The 17,666-nt window shown below is 38.0% G+C and overlaps 1 protein-coding gene across 6 annotated transcripts in view; it reads right to left on the bottom strand.

Annotated features, from left to right (window-relative positions):
- Nucleotides 1-373: 373 nt before the first annotated feature.
- Nucleotides 374-17,666, bottom strand: part of LOC109931026 (dixin) — a 107,295-nt gene continuing 90,002 nt past the window's right edge. For all 6 annotated transcript variants that reach the window (XM_048615552.1, XM_048615554.1, XM_048615553.1 and 3 more), the window contains 7 exons: nt 15,618-15,689; nt 11,204-11,287; nt 6,186-6,347; nt 4,648-4,714; nt 4,215-4,320; nt 2,947-3,055; nt 374-2,570 (listed from right to left, as the gene is read on the bottom strand). In XM_048615552.1, the coding sequence (XP_048471509.1) occupies nt 2,487-2,570; nt 2,947-3,055; nt 4,215-4,320; nt 4,648-4,714; nt 6,186-6,347; nt 11,204-11,287; nt 15,618-15,689 (684 nt within the window). In that variant the 3' untranslated portion in view covers nt 374-2,486. The remainder of the gene's footprint in view (nt 2,571-2,946; nt 3,056-4,214; nt 4,321-4,647; nt 4,715-6,185; nt 6,348-11,203; nt 11,288-15,617; nt 15,690-17,666) is intronic.

Here is a 17,666-nt window from a genome sequence, read left to right as displayed (position 1 = left end):
AATAAGGAATTTAAGAGAGGCTTCGTTACTCAGTAGTTAGGATGTGAAACTTGCCACATGGAATTGTTGAGACAATTATAAATAATATATATTTAAGGGGATGCTAGATAAGAACACGAGGGAGAAAGGAATCAAAAGTTACACTAACAGCTAATGTTGGATGACAGGAAGCTCATGTGCAGCATTAATAAAAACATAGGCCCCTTGGGTTGAATGGCTCACTTCTGTGCTGTAAATAGTGTGCAACTATATGTAAAAATGCAACAACTCTATAGATATAATCTTCAGCTTTAACACAATAACTGTTTACAATTGAGAGATAAGGGCTTTTTTCAGGATAAAACAGAGAGAATAAAATCCCTGCATAACAAAGGAACTTCGTACATATTTTATTGAAAATGCAGTCTTTTTTTAAAACACTAATATCTTTATATAGTCAATCCTCATCATAACAAACTTTATTTTTTTTCTCTGGACGCCATCGGAAGGACCAATTGAGTCTATGCAAATCAAATAATCTTGCTTATAACAAAACAGTTTCTTATAATAGATATAAACTAAATACACTGCATCATTTGAAATGTTTAGTTCCGTTAAAACAAACTGCACAGCAGTAATTATTATGGCACTTACACTAAACGTCTAGTACTATTGATGTCTTTTGACCATAGCGCCAGAATATATAATACCCGAAACTGTGGCAATACAACCCTGTTTTTTACAAATAGTCCATCGTGAAAAAGTAATTCAAATAATTCAAATTTGATAAATATCCAATTATAAAAAGCTTACTGTTCCAGTTCCCAACAGATACAACTAAATTAGTTACATCCATATTCAGTTCTGGAGTTCATTTTATAAATCTCCAAACAGTGGTATATCAGTCACATAATGGTCAATTAAAAAAAACCTAAAAAACAGGAATACTGACTTTAAAAAGCAATCATACTTGAAACATTTGTGATATTATTATGAATTCTTATTTTTTTTTAATGGAATGGAATTACCAAGACAGAGAAATCTTTCAAAGACTGCACTTTTTCCAGAAATCTTAATCTAGAAATCCTAATTCTTCTTTATCTAACTTCTAATTTTCATTATTTAGTTTTGCAGAAATCTGATCCTAAATAAGATCAATAAAATTCCACTTGGCCCTTAAAGATCAAGGCAGTATCGCTTGCTGTATGTGACACATTTTGAAACCTGTATTGTTTATCTAACCAATGTATCACAGACCAATATATTTGTGTATGGCTCAATTTCATTATAGGGAGAACAAACACACATTCATTATGCCTTTCATTCTGGGCAATCAAATTGCAAATAATAAATTGACCTCATTATACACAAGACTAAAGGTTAGTAAATCCACACCTTTCTTGTAATCTTATTTTAAATGCTTTTATGGCCTTCATAAATGCCAAATCTCCAGTGAAGCTATTCTGTGACAGGACAGCAGGGGGAACTTGATGCTCACCCAACATTTCTTTTATTGATCTGAGAGAAGTCAGTACTTTCCATTTAAACTTGCAAGTCAAAGATTTCATTTTAAGTTGACAAAAAAATCAGGAACATCAATTTAACAAGGCAGATAGTAGCCTTTGGTTTATCTTTATTAAGGAATGAAAATAATGTCTTTGAGAGAGATCAAGAAAATATTTTGTCTTGACCTTGGTTAGAATCTTTTGGTATAATTGTCTTACGAATGAATTTCACTGTTCCTTCCTCCAAATCAACTATGCCTCTCATTTCCAAACAATCTCCTGCAGTTGGAAAGCAGAAAAGGCCACACCACAAAGCATGCTACTCTTAACAAAGGCACACTTACTGCAGATAAGGAAAACAACTGCAATTCATCAGAGGTCCTACCCCAAAGCAGAAGGGGCACATTTCATTACTGTAAGGTCATCCCACCTGTCAGCAAAAAAGGTCATATTTAATCAAGCATTAATGCTCAAAACCGTTCAGTTGAAAAGTCTTTGATGTAACACCCAAATGATTAAGGTGATATTTATAGATTAGTCACAAAAATCATTTGACGTTATTATACAACTTAAAACTGGAGAAGTCATAACCCGAATTGAATTTGCTGCTAAGCTATAACAATTTACAGCTTCATATACCCCAAACATTGAGGTTGCAACAAACAAATATTCTACTGAGGTTGCTTTCCACAATACTGATGTTAGCAAAATTCAACTTATTGCTTATGATAATGGCATTACAATTGTACATCAGTACAGCAACTAACAAGTCATTCAGCTTTACAATGAATAATCTATTTTCATCAGCACAAGGCATCTGTTCTTAGGCAACTTTTGCACTAGGCTCTTCTTTCCAGTCCACGATTGGTAGTTGGCACAACAACTGAAGGCAAACAAGGACATGATCACTTGAGTGGTATCTTTCTGTTCTTTGGTGGTTGTCCTCTTGTCCTTTTGCGATTAAAAATAAAGACATCAGCCAAATCTGGCGAGAGAATCAGTCTACCTACTGTCTCCATGGTTTTCTTCAACCCAAGCAACTATTTTGCCTTCCCAACCAGGTACAATATCATCATCATGGAAAAGCTGCAGAAAGAAAACAGAAATCAAGCTAAGATTTTAAAGTGTATGATTTTGATAACATCCTTTATAGTGCTCTGTACATGCTATCTAAACAAAAGTTTATTCGTTATTTCTTCCAGATATTTTTCCCATTTCTTTATCAATATACAGAAGCATATTTACAGAAAATAATCACATTAGACAGCTACTTGAATATCAACATGTTTTCTACACACTAAGCACAGAATACATTTTATGTACTGGTGGCACACACACTTTCATGTTACAAAATACTTCACTGATCAATTGACCTGTCAAACTTAGAATAAAATAAAATCAGTAAGTAAGGAATAGCGTAATGTTATTTTCCAGAACATGATGCCAATGACCAAATTTTTACCTCTTCCTTCACAGTACCAAATTCAGGATCCAGTGCCTTAAAGTGATATCTGTAATTCCCTTCCCGATCTATTGCTGCTTTAAAATCTTTCAGAGTCACTTCACCAAGTCTGTAGGGATAAAGTTGACAATAAATTAAAGACATACAGTTCGGAGAAGGATTTTTTGGACTATTTTAAGTAACAGATTTTCCCTGATGCAGTACACACAGCTCAAAAACTGCTGATCTTGTAAAAGGGAGGCAGTGATGTATTGATAATGTGACAACATCAGAGGCCCAGGCTGATGATATGGTTTCAGATATCACCATGGCAATTGATGGGATTTGATTGCAATTAATAAACATGGAATTGAAAAGTTAGTCTAATGCTCTGGGGACTTGGATACAAACAACTGCATTTAAATTCAAATGAATAACTGTAGAATATAAACCTAGTCTCAGTGATGGTGACCATGTAACTACCATTGATTATAAAAGCCGATCTTCTTCACTAATGTCTTCCATAGAAGGAAATCTGCCATCCTTACCTGTTCTGACCTACATGCGACTCCAGATCCACAATGCTGTGGTTGCTTCTGCCCTCTGAAATGGCCCTGCAAGCCACTCAGTTCAGGAACAATTAGGGTCAGGCAACAAATGCTGGCCTTGTTAGCAACACCCTCATCCCATGAAAGAAAATATATTTGGATAAGTATAGAAGTAGCCTAGGCTAATTGAACTTGTGACTTTCTCCTGTTTGTAAGATGTCTGCATGTTTCTTCCTTCCAAGGATGTGGCTAAGATTAAGGATTCACATTTGGCGATATGAATGAAATTGTATCCCATCATTCCAGGGTTCAGCAAAATGAAAATTAAATACATGATATTCCTCCAGCAAAAACTTTCTAAAAAGAAGCTTCCTGAGGATATAGGACTCAGGCCTGCTGAGTTTCTCTAGCACTTTTGCCTTTATTTCATAGCAAACTCTAATTAATGTTCTCACATGAACAATCTCAAGCCCTTTCATATGGCAATCCTGGATTTCAACAGAATTAGTGAATGTCTTAGTGACTGGTTCACCGTGTAATTTTATCCAGATTGAAAACAACAGTTGCTGCGATAAACAGACAGAAAAATAATTAAGAAAATTAATTAAGTTTTTTTTTACAGAAATCACATTAATGTTTAAACAAGTTTTTTTGTTAGTCCCTTCAAATTGGAGGAAATAGTCTTCTGTTAGTTTCAGCTTCCAAGTATTCCTCTAGGCTAGTACAATATGAATTACTTACCTCTTTGGAATATTTACCATAAATGGTACAAGAGTTCGGTCTGTGAAATACAGCACCTTAGTGCAGACAGGACTGCTTGGACCAGGATTGTTGTGAGAATGAAGATCTGCCGAGAAAGAAAATTGATATTTTTTAAAAAGAAAAACCACATATTTTTGACATACAATGGCATCTACAGGAAGATAAATGGCCTACAGTAAATATGGGTACTATATTGTGGAAATATAACAGTTTATAAAATAAAATTACACACAGCAATGACTTTAGCAATGACACTGTGCCATGGAATCGCAGGATGACAAATTTAATTCTTTTCTTTCTCCAAAGACAAAGTAGGAAAGTTAAAAAATCAAATCAACCTGCATGTTAGGTTCACAGTGTTGTCTATCCCCAAACAAACATTAGTCAGTGAATTGGTTGCTTCTGAACATACTGGAATTTGATGGCCAGGATTCTCTCTCCACATTTGCTTCTCTTCTTCCTGAATGTTTCACAGGAGTCTACAGATATGAATGAAAGGAAATAGCGAAGTGTAAATACAGCAATTTGTAGGCTGGAGATTTCATACTGTATTCATCAGCCTGTCATCTTCCACATGTCACTTTATTGAGTAAATTCATTCCCTGATATCAGGAGGCTTTTCAAACCATGGTAGGAATTAACTCTGACCCAAAATCTGTCTTACCCTAACACCAACTCACACTTGCATATTTTCCTGCAGGAGTCACCAGGAAGGCAACTATGACTGACATGCTTTCTCTCCCTATCTTTGGGGCCTTTAGACTTCTTACAATGGTTTCTTTAATTCAGTACCGACCAGGATTTGAACCCAGGATCTTGAGATCCTTACATGGCCTAGTGCTACATCAATTGCACCTTTATGTGCTCAGCCATCGTTTGTCTGTACATAAACAATTAGAGCTATTATTTTCTTTCTGAAAATTAACTTTACTGAAAAAAGTGAACGCATGCCCAAAACAATAATGTCAGGTTTGTATTTAAGGATAATATTCTGAAAGTGAGGGAATTACAAGAAAACATCAAATGAAGATTTGATTGCAGATTTTTAAGGATTCATTTGTGAGATGCATCTAAATGAAATTTATGGACTATATTTTTCAGTCCATGCACCAACCTCCACAGATGAAAAGTCAGTCGCAAACTGACCAATTTTGAAAAAGGTCACCCCAAAATGTATAATAAGCTGAAGTTCATCTGCCCCTCAAATTGAAGGAAGTCCCATAGTTCCAGCAGCACCAGAAGACATTAGTGGTACTGCTAGGAGGCCAACGAAGAAATGTTACTGACAACAGACAGGACAAATCCAGAGTTTTATGGCCAAAGTGGGTTCGGGTTCCCTAGCAGGAGGGTAGGTTTTGGAGATCAGATGAGGAGGCACAAAGATGGGTGGGCACTATCTTGTGCATGTTCCCAATCTCTGCAAGCCTGTCCAAATGTGCGCGCACACACCATTTGTTGAGTTCACTTTGCAATCAAGTATTTCAACAGAGGAATTCAATACAATATTAAAGACAGTGCCTTCATAAACTAGATGGGGGGCCAATTTAGAAATTTATTCTACAATGATCCTTTAAAGATATATTTAAATCATAAAATAATTAAACGCAGTCATACAATGTACTTCACTTAGTGGCAAAAGTAAAAATATATTGAACTAGTGGAGGTTGGAAATGAGGTTGTGAGATATTAGTAATGGTTCTTTCACACAATCACACACTACTTAACTAAAAGCTGTAGCTCATTTAAAGTGAACTTTTTAACACCTTTGATAGAGTCTTAAACCAAAGAATTTCTTTTATTAATGCATACACTACTAATATCCTAAAGCTCCATTTCAAGCAATGTTGTTTTAGTCTTCATTTCAAGAGGCCAAAAAATGCATTAAAAATCAAATCACTTAAAGAGGTCAACTGGAGGTTATTTTTACACAGACTGGAAAGACGTCCTTACTTTGTTGCCAACTCTTCCCTGTGTTTCGGCCACGTGCATTCGTTCTAATAAACTTGCAATTCCTTGCTCCAACGTGTCGATTGTGTGGTGCTGTGGGTCATGACCAGCAAAGCTACTTCGTAAACTGCGCAAGGAATCTCGGACTACTTGAAGGTCTTCTGTCTGAAAAGGAGATACAGCACAGAATAAAATGCACAATGCATAGCATATGAGCTGTGACTTTTAAGATGAAAGTTAGAGTTTATTGGCATAAAAGTGTTTTCCTCTCATTGCACACATACTAACAGTATAATGTGAACAATAGACTTTAACTTGGTTTGTAGTCAGAAGTTGAAAACAGCAATCTGTAACACCAGGCAAAAATTGATTAGAGATAGTCAGCATGGTTTAGTGCAAGGAAAATCAGGTCTCACAAACTTGATTGAGTTTTTTGAGGAAGTTACCAAAAAGGTTGATGATGGCGGAGCAGAAGTTGTTGTTTATTTGGGTTTTAGTAAAGCCTTTGACAAGGTTCCGTATGGTAAACTAATTAGTAAAGTTAGGTCACATGGGATTCAGGGTGAGCTTGCCAACTGGATATATAATTGGTTTAACAACAGGAGACAGAGAGTAATGGCAGAGTTGCTTTTTGGACTGGAGGCCTGTGACCAGCAGCGTTCCACAGGGATAGGTTCTGGGTCCTCTTTTATTTGTCGTTTATACAAATGATTTGGATGAGAATATAGAGGCATAGTTAGTAAGTTTGTGGATGACACCAAAATTGGTAGCATAGTAGACAGTGAAGAAGCTTTTTTAAGGTTTCAAAGGGATCTTGATCAAATGGGTCAATGGGCTGAAAAATGGCAGACCGAGTTCAATCTGGATAATTGTGAGGTGTTGCATTTTGGTACAACAAGGGCAGGACTTACACAATTAATGGTAGGGCCTTGGGTAGTGTTGTGGAACAGAAGTACATAATTATGTGCAGGTACATCATTCTTTAAAGTTTGCGTCACATATGGACAGGATGGTTAAAAAGGCACTTGGCACATTTGCCTTCATTGCTCAGTCCTTTGAGTATAGGAGTTGGGACATTATGTTGAGGTTGTACGGGACATTGGTGAGGCCTCTTTTGGAACTTTTTAGAATCCCTACAGTGTGGAAACAGGCCATTTGGTCCAACAAGTCCATACTGCTCCTCCGAAGAGCATCCCACCCAGGCCCATTCCCCTACCCCTGCATTTCCCATGTCTAACCCACCCAATCTAAACATCTCTGGACACTATGGGCAATTTAGCATGGCCAATCCACCTACCTTGCACATCTTTGGACTGTGGGAGAAAACCAGAGTACTTGGAGGAAGCCCACGCAGACACTGGGAGAATGTGCAAACAGTACACAGACTGTCGTCCGAGGGCGGAATCAAACCCAGGTCCCTGGCATTGTGAGGCAGCAGTGCTAACCACTGAGCCACCATGCTGCTTATTGATTGATTTATTGTCACGTGTACAAAGTACAGTGAAAAGCTTTGTTTACGAGCAGTACAGACAGATCATAGTAAACAAGGATGTACAGATCAAAAAGACTTAGACAGAGGCATACAGATTACATTGCACAGGGCGTGCGCTAGGCGAGATCAACATTAGCAAGATCAGCATTATTTGAGGCTAGAGAGTCTATTCATCAATCTAATAACGTCTTGGAAGAAGTTGTTCCTGAACCTGTTCGTGCATGTGTTCAGGCTTCTATATCTTCTGCCTGACAGAAGAAGTTGTAAGAGATCATTACCAAGGTGCGATAGGTCTTTGATGATGTTGACAGCCTTTCCGCGGTAGCAAGCCGTATAAATAGAGTCCATGGATGGAAGGCTGGCTTCCGGGCTGTGCACACCACCTTCTGTAGTTTCTTACAGTCCTGGCCAGAGCTGATGCGATACCAGGCCATTATGTACCTGGACAGTATGCTTTCAATAGTGCAGCTGTCGAAGTTGGTGAGGGTCCTTACGGACATGCCAAATTTCCTGAGCCGCCTGAGGAAGAGGTGGTGTTGTTGTGCCTTCTTAACTGTCGTATCTACATGGAAAGTACAGGACAGATTGTCGGTTATCGTCACACTGAGGAATTTGACGTTCTCCACCTCTCAACCTCAGTTCCACTGATGTAGGTGGGGGCGTGTTCTCCTCCTTTCTTTCTGAAGTCAATGATCAGTTCTTTAGTTTTACTCAAATGCCAAAATATCACACGGCTCTCAAACACAACAGGTAGCTTGCAATGAGTTACAAGACATAGTAATTTGGTAATAGGCATTCCTTCTCTTGTTACCACTATAACTCAGAATCTGGGGTATTGTAGATAAATCACCTCAAGCTACCTTTAATTCGGCTACTTGCTGAGAAATCTCACAGTCAATCAAATACTGAAACAATGGCTTAAACTTTATTGCACGTAGTGACCAAAATAAAACCCTCAAGCAAACACATTAAGCCTCCAACTCAATTTGGCTATTACCCAATTAACAGTGGAATTTAGCTACAATTCTAACAAATACTGTCTGTCTCTGATGTCCAGGGTTTGATCATTGTGCAGTGTTGTCCTTCGAAGTTCTGGTATTGAAGGGTCTGATATGGTTTCTCATCCTTCAGGTCTATGGTGTGACATTTATTGATGATCTTTCATCCAAAATACTAATCACTCTTTTGAAGTTCTTGCGTCTGTAGGTTGCCTCCATTTCAGAAGTAACTTCCTTGTCACATTTGGCATTGCCTTGTCTGTTTGAAGTCACAGCTTCCCTGTGATTAACTTCTTAAATTCTTCTGCAGGGCAATTAGTTGTCCTTGTGGCATAAAGCAGCCAGTTATCAAGCAGATGGCAAAACAGTTTTGTTTATGGAGCCTCAACTTGTTCTTTTCCCAGATATGGCTAATTGGTTTCAATTCCTGTAAAAAAATGTCTTTGCCCTTTAATTGTTTATTCCAGTGAGAATTATTGCTGCTTCTTTTAATCTATGAACAGTTGTTAAAGTTTTGAAGTTTATAGCATCACAGATTCATCCAGCAAACATGTTAAGTGGAATTTAATGACCCTCCCTGTGGAATGTTTGATGCCAGGAGAACACTGTCAGGTTGGAGGGTGAAGTGTTGGGATCTTGCTACCTTCCCACCTTCTCCCTGAAGAAGTCCATGGTGGGAAGGCCATGGCCCATGTATGGCCTTTCCACCTGAATCCAATTGAGGCCGTTAAGTTAGCAATTACTTACACAAAGATTTATGAAAAGGTGTCAGAAAGCAACAAGAGGGATTATTGATGAAGGATCAGATGAAAGGTTATCACGGCCTGAAATATTACCAAATGTTACCTGAACTCCATAAGATTATGTGCCTTAAAGGCACTCCTGCCTGAAAGCATTGTTTGCCATTACCCACAGGGCTAACCTGTAAATTACCCACCCCTTGTTCAGTCTGGTTTACGCCTGTGTGATTGGATCCCCAAAGCAACCATCACCTTCAACTCCATGATTAACTGATTGGGCTTCCCCGCTACATCCCACCAGGTTTCATGGTGGATAAATGCATCCCACCACACTCCTCCTTACTCCACTGTTAATGCTGAGGTCAGTCACTCATAAAATACTAACCAATCTGTCCTGGTAATCTTGCCCCACTTTGGCAGCAGCATTAAACAGTGTCTGGGATACAGCCAGGCCCACTTCCTTTCCAACAGAATCCAACATGAAGCCTATTCAAAAAGCTGCTATTTTAAGCTTTCCTCAAATGATCTACCTTCTTTTTATTTTAGACTTCCAACATTTTAAATGGTTTGACTTTAACCTTCAGACAGTTATGATCTGACAAAAGATACCCAACAGAAATTATTAAAAAGAGATTTAAAAAAGTCAAAACCTTTTGTGTTACGCTCATCAAGACAGAAACATTAGCAAACCAACTTTAGAAAGGGAATAACAATTTATGCAGCCTGAGAAGATGATGTTGATTAGTCTGTATACAGATATAGCAGGAATTGTTACCTGTCTGTCTTCTTTTTTATATCCACATGAGCTCTTACACATAACTAAAATTTTTTCTCCCCGTCACACGTGGTATTTCTTCACCGGTTAACCATTACTGGTAAATGATTCTCTTAAATTTCCAAAAATATTTATTTTTCCAATGTATATATATAAATAATCCAAATAAATGCTGACAACAGCACGGTACACATTAACAAGTTGAAAAAAAGAACAATTTTCAGCAATATGCTTTCATTTCATATTCTCAGAATCTGATTTTAACATGTGAACAATTCTTACATCTAACAAAAGGTCATTGTAATTGAGTCTTGCATGTCCATCTATTCATCATCTTTCTTGTTCCCCACGTAATTCCAACTCTCCTGCTTCTCTCTCTCTCTTCAGTAAAGTTACCTGACTTAGCCAAGTGTTAAAATTCAAATCAGGCAAGTTGACTCAAATTGGTCAGGAAACTGCCATGGGGATGCAGCAGGGATTGGCTGTCTCCATGACCCTTTCCTCAGTGAAAACACTGCAATTAAAGAATTAGCTCCAACACAAATTGAATGGGCTTTATCTGTGGTTTTAAATTGACAATTAAAAATAAGAATATGTTGTGGAAGAGATTAACTGCTTTAATATTACTTTTAATTTGGATTCTAGGAGCTTTGTGGTCTAAACTCCTGGTATTCATACTGTTAACATGCTTTTGTCAGTGCAGTTGTGAATATCCATTTTTACGTGACCTGTGGAAAATGGTTATGAAGAGAAGCCACAATACAATTATTTTATCAGGTTTGTGACCCTTTTATTTCTAGCAGAGGTTGTACTGATGTTGACTGCTGGAATACTAGATAATTAATATGACGTGATTGATATACGAATATGATGCCATTACTCCATTTTTATCCAGAAATTATTTATCAAGGGCAACTAGGAAATCTTAGCGTAGTATATTTTTATCAAGATAAATTCTACACATAAGAGAGACCAACAAAAATAACACTAGCATATTTTATCAAATTTATACTCACCCCTCTATACACTGGAGAAGTAGTTTTGCTCAAGGATTGGATGTAGCCATTACTTGCTAATGGTTTACTGGGATACCCAGACACCTAACAAAATGTAAACAAATCAAGGGCTCCTTATGCGTGCATTATTCCACTTAAACATGACAGAATTAAAGTATTCCCATCCCAAAGACACCACACCTCACTTTCACTGATTTACTCAAACATAACGACCCTGGTATGTACAAGTAGGCTGGTATGTGCAGCAGAGGATGAAAATGGCTGAAAACCCTGGTAGGGTCATGGACACAAAGGTCCTAATAATTCCCTTCCTAATAGGAAGAACCAGGAGGTTAGGACTGAAAATCAGTGAAATGAAGCCTGAAGCCATAGACTCTTAGGGTCAGTCTCAGCAATTGAGACAGTGAAGATCACTACCGCGACTTGAGTGTAAAGGTCAGGAATTGCAACATTGATGTGGGAAAGTGTTTAAGGTTAGATTTCTGGGCCAGTTACAAGAAGTCCATCAGGTCTGCAGGAGGTGGGAGGAGTAGGCCACGATCAGTATTGCGTTCACTGCTGTCTTGCTATGAAGCAGATTCTGATGAAGAGTCAGCAGATTCAATATGTTAACTCTGTTTTCTCCCTACAGATGATGCCAGACCTCCTGAGTTTCTCCAGCAATTTCTGTCTTTGTTTCAAATCTCCAACATCCACAGTTTTTGATTTAATTTTATGGGGCAGTTTTGTTGGATTGTCGCAGTTGGATATTAATTTCACAGTCGACAAAGGAGGAAAGATCTATGGAATGTTAAGGATTTTGATAGACCATGAGGACTAAGACGAATTTGTTAGGGGTAATCAATCATCTAAGATAAGAAGACTTGTGTATATATGACTTGTGTATATACTCCCTTGTCAACAATTAATAAAAAGCTTCATCCATATTTGAAGGAAAGATGGATAAAAGGGATAGTGGAAGACAGTTAAGTGTGAAGCAAGTATGTGCTCTGGAAAAGTTTGAATTCAGGCTTGCCATGCATCAGTGAGTGAAAATATTAAGGTCTGTTACACAAATTACCCTTTCTCCTTTTCCTTTTAGGCGTGGGACTAATGAAGATCATCTGAGATTTTATTTGATACTTGTGATGTCTGTATCCACTGACTTGGGCCATAGATCAGACCTCATTATTTACAATAATGAGTAAACAATTGAGAACACAGATGTGTTTAGTTTCTCACAATGTCTTGATGTTGTTACAAAGCCCTGGGGAATTGATTCCTCAAATAAGGCTTAAATTGCTGGTTGGGATGGGTTTTAAAAAACGCAAGCAATGGCTGTAGTCATGGGATACACCAGCAATGATAATGTGCAGTTCAATTACAAGCAGATTCCTTTGGACATTGGTTAAAGGCAGAGATAACAATAACCCCAATTAAATGTAGTAAATTTTTCAGTTTGAGCTGGCAGTCCAAATAATTCAACTTCTTCATGGATAATGAAGCTTATCTTAGGGGAATCAAGGGTTAAGGGGGAAAACACAGGAAAGTGGATGTGAGAAATGTCAGATCAGTCATAATCCTGTTGAAGGGCTGAATGCCCTACCCCTGTTCCTATCTCCTATGGTCTTATATTTAATTTAAAGTAATGTCTATATTTCAATAAAACATTCATTACATTTGATAAGACCCAAAAGTAAATGCTTATAATTGTTGTATAAGCATTTAATTGTATGTAACTTTAAAAATACGAATTTTACTTAATAGAAAATAAAAGGATAAGTTTCCCTATTCAACTCTAAACAGAACCACGATTGGTAGCTATTACTAAAACCAAAGACAAATTTAGTTAGAATTCTCATTTCTGCTTGTGATCAAATATTAAGGCAATCACTTATTAGTTCATTGTGCCTTCTACAGTTGAGGCTGTGTAAAGTACAGCCTGGCAGATATCTAGAGTAATTGACAAGAAACAATAACATGGAAGACTGTAAAGATCACCTTTTACTGTTTCCTTTTGTTAGTTAAAGGCTTACCCTGTGTTTAAGCAATGGTGTCCCTTTGTATCAGCTGACTGAAAACAATCCTGAATTAACTGCAGGCCTTATCACATGAATTAACAATGTTTCTGGCTCTAATGTACAATTGGAAGTTTAACATCATAATGTTCCTTTGACACTTTTACTGGTGGAACATTCAGAAGAATGACTAACTCTCTTGAGTATACACATTCCAATATGTGGCATATTTCTAAGACTTAAGCAGCATAAATTAATTGCTTTCACTTTATGCTGTCTCATCTTCTCAAAATGTTACTAGATTGGCTAATGGCCTGGAGTGTGGTACGATGTATTTCCTGGAAATGCCTGTTGTTCATCACTGAATACACATCAATAGATAATATATATAGCACTGATTAATGACAAATTAAAAATTCAAGTTCACTTCAGGATACTTTTCCCTGATTTACGGAGCACATTCTACAATTTTACCTACTAACAATATAAATCCACCAGCCCTGCTTTTGCAGGAGTCTTTTTTGAGAGAAAGAGAGATCACTTAAAAATTCAATACCTACATTGATAAAACCACATGAAAGAAACATTGCACACATCGAGCCACCAATGCTCCTTTGATAGCATCTTGCAAACCGGGGACGTCTACCACCTAAAAAGCCAAGGGCAGCAGATACATGGGAACACCACTAGCTGTAAGTTTTCTCCGGGCACACAGCAACCTAACTTGGAAATGCTTTATCATATCTTTCAGATTGTTCTGATGTACTTCATGGATTACTTTTACATGGAGTCCTCTTGTTTGTGCAGGCAAAAATGGCAGTCATTTTATGGAGACCAGCCTTCCAGAAACAGAAATAATTGACCGATTCATGTCTTTTTGATTCTGATCTATTACTATTTTGTGGTGTAAAACTTGGCACTGAGTTACTCTAAAGATGTTCTCATCTCATGGTTCAGATAATTATAATTATAACCATCATTTTGGTTATTATGTTAGCCCTGGATAACTGCATTGAGATCACTTCCATGAATTAATTATTGATACCTTGGCATAACTAATTTATATGGAATAATATCTCAGAAGTTAGCTTTAAACAATATAATAACAAGGCTAATATGGCGCTATTATTTAAGAAAGGTGGTAAGGAAAAGCAAGGAAACTATAGACGAGTGAGCCTGACATCAGTGGTGGGCAAGTTGTGGGAGGGGATTCTGATGGACAGGATTTACATGCATTTGGAAAGGCATGGATGGACTTGTGCATGGGAAATCATGTCTCACTAATTTGACTGAGCTTTTAAAGAAGTGACAAAGAAGATTTATGAAGGCAGAACGATAAACGTCTATAAGGGCTTCAGCAAGGCATCCGACAAGGTTTTGCAATGGTAGACTGGTTAGTGAGTTAGATCACATTGAATCCGGGGAACTAGGCAACTGGATACAAAACTGGTTTGAAGGTAGGAGACAGAAAGTGGTATTAGAGGGTTGCTTTTCAGACTGGAGGCCTGTGACCAGTGGTGTGCTGCAAGGATTGGTGTCGGGTCCACTGTTTTTCATCATTTGTATAAATGATTTGGATGTGAATGTAAGAGATATGGTTAGTAAGTTTGAAAATGTCACCAAAGTTGGACAATGAAGAAGGCTGAGTACAACGTGACCTTGATCAGATGGGCCAATGGGCCTAGGATTGACAGATAGAGTTTAATTTAGATAAATGTGAGGCAAGGCAAACCAGGCAGGTCTTTTACATTTAATGGTTGGGGACTGGGGAATGCTGCTGAACAAAGAGACCTAGGGGTGGAGATGCATAGTTCCTTGAAAGTAAAGTTGCACTTAACAGAGTGGTAAAGAAAACATTTGGTACCCTGCCTTCATTGGTTAGTGCATTGAGTATAGGAATTAGGATGTCATGTTGCAGCAGCACAGGACACTGGTGAGGCCACTTTTAGAATATTGCGTTCAGTTCTGGTCTCCCTGATATAGGAAAGATGTTGTGAAACTTAAATGGTTCATAAAAGATTTACAAGGATGTTGCCGGGATAGGAGGGTTTGAGCAGTGGGGAGAGGCTAAATGGGCTGGTGCTTTTTCTCCCCTGGAGTGTCGGAGGTTGAACAATGACCTTACGGAGATTTATAAAATCATGAGGGGCACAGATAGTGTGAATAGTCAAGGTCTTTTTTCCCAGGGTAGAGGAGTCGAAAACTAGAGGGCATAGGTTTAAGGTGAGAGTGGAAAGATTTAAAAGAGACCTGAGGACAACGTTTTCATACAGATTGTGGGTGTATAGAATGAGCTGCCATAGGAAATGGTGAAAGCTGGTACAATTACAACATGTAAAAGGCATCCGGATGGGTACATGAATACGAGTTGGACTGAAGGGTCTGTTTCTGTGCTGTATAACTCTATGACTTTATACCTCTTCTTCATCTCTGTTCAACAACTGTTGAAGAAGCAGATCTTTTCGTTCCAAGTCCTTTTGCAAGTCATTCTGAAAGGAATGATACAATTTAAAAAAGAAATCAAAAATTAGTGCAGCATAGAAATGCTCACAAAATAATGTATAAACCTTGATGTTAGCATTTTAATTTATTTTGGGAGTTAGTTATTGGCTGAACTGTTGGTTTATGTTGCAGAATAATGCCAAAAGCGTGGGTTCAATTTCCACGCCAGCTGAGGTTACCGTGAAGGACTGTCCTTCTCAATATCTTCCCTCGCCCGAGACGTGGTTACCCTTGGGTTAACATCACCAGTAGTCTTTCTCTTTCTAATGAGAGAACAGTCCTATGGTCCTCTGAGAATATGACAACTTTATGTTGATTTATTTAGACTGGAGCAACCAAAACGTTGGAGTTTAATCCAGCTTTATCATATCTCCAAGCCTTCATTTTCACTAGAGTTAACACTGACAATAATATTCTAGCTAGGGATACAAGGACTAATTACAATTGTCACTTTGTAGTCTAGTCAGGGTTAACCACATGGAAAAGACCAGGGATGCAGATTTGGAATCTTTTGGTGTATGTGGAGCAGCACAACCATTCACTTCAAAATGCTGCTGAACATTATGATAGGGCCAAATGTTTTGATAAAATATTGGTGTTGGGGAGAGGGCTGCGAGAGCAATTAGTAAACAAAATCTTAAGGGTGAGTGGAACAATGATAAGCTCATGATTGCAGATTAGAAAGAAAAATTAGACTAGACACTTTCAATTCGACACTTGTTTGTCTCCTTTCAGTTCTATACTTTGGTATTTTCTTTATTCATTCACGGGATGAGGGTGTCGCTGGGCAGGCAGCATTTATTTCCCATCCCTAACTGCCCAGAGGGCAGCTGTGTCAACCACACTGCTGTGGGTCTGGACTCACATGTAGGCAAGACCAGGTAAGGATGGCAGTTTCCTTCCCTAAAGGACACTGGTGAACCAGATGGCATTTTCCGACAATCGACAATGGAATCACAGTATTAGACTCTTAATTCCAGATATTTATTGAATTCAAATGCCACCATCTGCCATGGCGGGATTTGAACCCAGGTCCCCCAGAAGGTTATCTGTGTCTCTGGATTAACAGTCCAGCAATAATACCACCAGGCCATCGTTTCCCCCAGAGTTATTTTCTCTTACGCTTTTTCATTTTCTCTATAAAGGATTTATATTTGTTTCATAATGCAGCCTGGCTGCATACATTACATAGCTTATGTGGAACAATAATAATTTAATTGCTAATCAGTTACAAAGCAAAAAACTGAGATAGCAAGGTGTAGAGCTGGATGAACACAGCAGGCCAAGAAATGAAGAAGAAGGGTCTAGGCCCGAAACGTCAGCCTTCTTGCTCCTCTGATGCTGCTTGGCCTGCTGTATTCATCCAGCTCTACACCTTGTTATCTCAGATTCTCCAGCATCTGCAGTTCCTGCTATCTCTGAAACAAAGCAGAAAACCACTGGAAAAATAAATCATTCTATTTACTAGGTCCTTACTCAGTTAAATAGCAGCCATATTTTTCCTGGAAAGTTCAATTCCCTTATATAATGCAAATGCAGAAATCTGACTGTTATAGGGTAGGTGATGACGAGCTTAATTTTTTGTATGGCTAATGGAAAACTGGAGCAAATCTATTCACTCCTTTGGGCTGATTTGCAACATAAGGAGCTCTTCCTTGCTATAAACGACTGCATTTTATGCTTCATTAATAATGGTATGCACTGTAAGCTCATTTTTTTGCAGCACATTCTGGGCCATTATAATTGCTACATATTAATTATAGCACTGTCTAATAGAAAGGATCAGGTACATCATTACTGTAATCACCAAGGAGCAATTTCCATGGTTGAAAATAATTGAAAGTAGGATAAATAGCATTTTAAGCAAGTTACCACTCATTGAAATGCTATAACATTCAACACTGAACAATTACTTAATAGACAGCTTGTCATGCAACTAATACAGTTCAAAGTTTTGTCTCAAC

Source organism: Rhincodon typus, chromosome 32 (assembly GCF_021869965.1).
Source record: "Rhincodon typus isolate 14 chromosome 32, sRhiTyp1.1, whole genome shotgun sequence".
Lineage (NCBI taxonomy): Eukaryota > Metazoa > Chordata > Chondrichthyes > Orectolobiformes > Rhincodontidae > Rhincodon > Rhincodon typus.
This window is presented reverse-complemented; position numbering and strand designations above follow the sequence as displayed.